The sequence below is a fragment of the Monopterus albus genome, unplaced genomic scaffold (genome assembly GCF_001952655.1).
Source record: "Monopterus albus unplaced genomic scaffold, M_albus_1.0 scaffold231.1, whole genome shotgun sequence".
Lineage (NCBI taxonomy): Eukaryota > Metazoa > Chordata > Actinopteri > Synbranchiformes > Synbranchidae > Monopterus > Monopterus albus.
The window spans coordinates 266,766-268,720 of record NW_018128111.1 but is presented as its reverse complement, the minus strand read 5'-3'; the positions used below and the strand labels follow the sequence as shown (position 1 = coordinate 268,720).

The 1,955-nt window shown below is 42.0% G+C and overlaps 1 protein-coding gene across 1 annotated transcript in view; it reads right to left on the bottom strand.

The window, feature by feature from the left end:
- Positions 1-6: 6 nt before the first annotated feature.
- Positions 7-1,955, bottom strand: part of plcl1 (phospholipase C like 1) — an 85,665-nt gene continuing 83,716 nt past the window's right edge. The window contains 1 exon segment of the mRNA XM_020620014.1: positions 7-1,559. Coding sequence (XP_020475670.1) covers positions 1,356-1,559 — 204 coding nt within the window. The 3' untranslated portion in view covers positions 7-1,355.

Below are 1,955 nucleotides of genomic sequence, written 5' to 3'. Positions count from 1 at the left end.
TTTCAAACATTTATAAGCTTCATTGAGTTATACTGTTAGTTATATTGTTTTCAGTCATTCAGTCAATACACATTAAGTTATACAGCCTCGCTGACTTTCTTGTAACTGTAATTATTGCTACTTCAATACAGTGTACTTGAACGACGCTGCAAGACTCTGCTCTTCCTACACACAAATACACACATGTACAAACTCTGAGCCTCCATTATGTGATCCACACATGTACTACGGACATGCAGTACTAGTTACAGTATCAACACACGCCACACGTCTCTCCTCGTGTTTCAGCTGCCCCCTCTCCAGGTGAATATGACAGAGGTTATCAAAGAGGAGATAACAAGAACCCGTGTGTTCACTTCTGCTTCACTTAGCTGAAGACATGTGCATGTTCAGAGTTGCAAGACCTTAGTAATATTTTTCAGATTAATGCAGAAACTATTTTTGAAATTTGTCAGAACAGCCGACACGTTTTTCAGGTATAAAGACCAAAGACAGTGAGAGGTGTGTTCAGTCAGGTATAGAAAAGGCTTCATGTTGATGTCCAGAACTGTCAGTACTGTATTATTTACTGTAAGCTGTCTTAAGCCAAGTCATCCTCCTACCGTAAGCCAATTAAAACCTTTGTTTGCTCCTTTAGGTGCAGGATGACTTTTTTTTTTTAACTACAGCAAAATTTCATCTGGTTTAACTGCAGTTATATCTAAAAGCAAGAGTAGGAGAACTACTACTAAAAGTATAATTACACTAATGATCTAGGCTACTGGAATTAGTTATTTCAACCTGTGTATCACATTATGCAAGTTCATCTCCTATACTGTGGCACCTTTTCCTTTCCACCATTTGCAACATTATACACCTATCAAGGTCTTGCTGTCTTCCCAGGAGACAAACTGAAATGCTGAGGCAGAGCAACAGTTTGTCCCATCAGCTCTACATCTGCTCTGTTCTGCACTCCGTACCTCTGAAATGAAACAGCAGTAGAACAACAAACATCAGCTCCATTGTCACAAAGTATTCAGGTGTCTATGATTTCCTCCCTAATGAGAGAAACCTGCCGAGTTACAATGTCGTGTCTCAGAAAATTAAGCAGGAGCTGTCACAAAGTTCCCAGACCTGAGTGCTGTTCTTCATTTTTCCACCACAGAGTTAAGACATTCATGAAAAGCACTCTGTAGGCTGGACCTACAGTGATAAACTGAAGAGTTTACAGTAAGGCTTTAACAGATATACTGCTCTTATCTAGGCTATTGTAGACTCTTGGATAAAGGGATACACTCCATCTCCTCTGGGGATTCTATTTTCAGTTTCCTGTCTCTGTCCACTTCTTTTTCATTTTTGGCAGCATACGGGGGACGTCAGATGCGTCCATTGCCATGTGTGCTGCTTCGGCGACCACACATGGGTTGGGAGGAGTAATGTAGCTCGGCTGTGGAGAAGGTGGAGGATGAGGAGTTCGGGGAAGAGGAGGAGGTGAGTCCACAGGCCTCACAGGCCAGAGCCAGCTGCCTCAGGGCATCTAGGGAATCCACCTTGGCTCCCCGTAACAGATCGCTCTGCCCCTGCAGCACACAGGGAGACACATTTATCTCATTCAAGTAAAGCAGAAAATGAAAGTTTAGCATTTAATCTATGTTCCTTTCTTTATTTTTAGCTGAGGGTGCTGCATTAAAATAATTTTTTATGGCCACTTGGAGGCCTACGCGTCCAACACAGCTCAGTTACTGGTTTCCAGTGGATTGTAAAGAAAATGTCTACCTCTTCAGTAGCTGCTAAATGCTCCAATATCTTTACCAGATGGTTACTAACTTTGTCTGTGAGCAGTTCTGTCTGTTAATTGTTTTGCTGAAAACAGCTGCCTAGTGGGGTTGAAAATGAGACTGCAGAATCGTGGCTGCTGTTAGCTTTTACTCAACCATGAGGTGAGTTTAGCTCTTTGTAGCATTCAACTTTGTAGG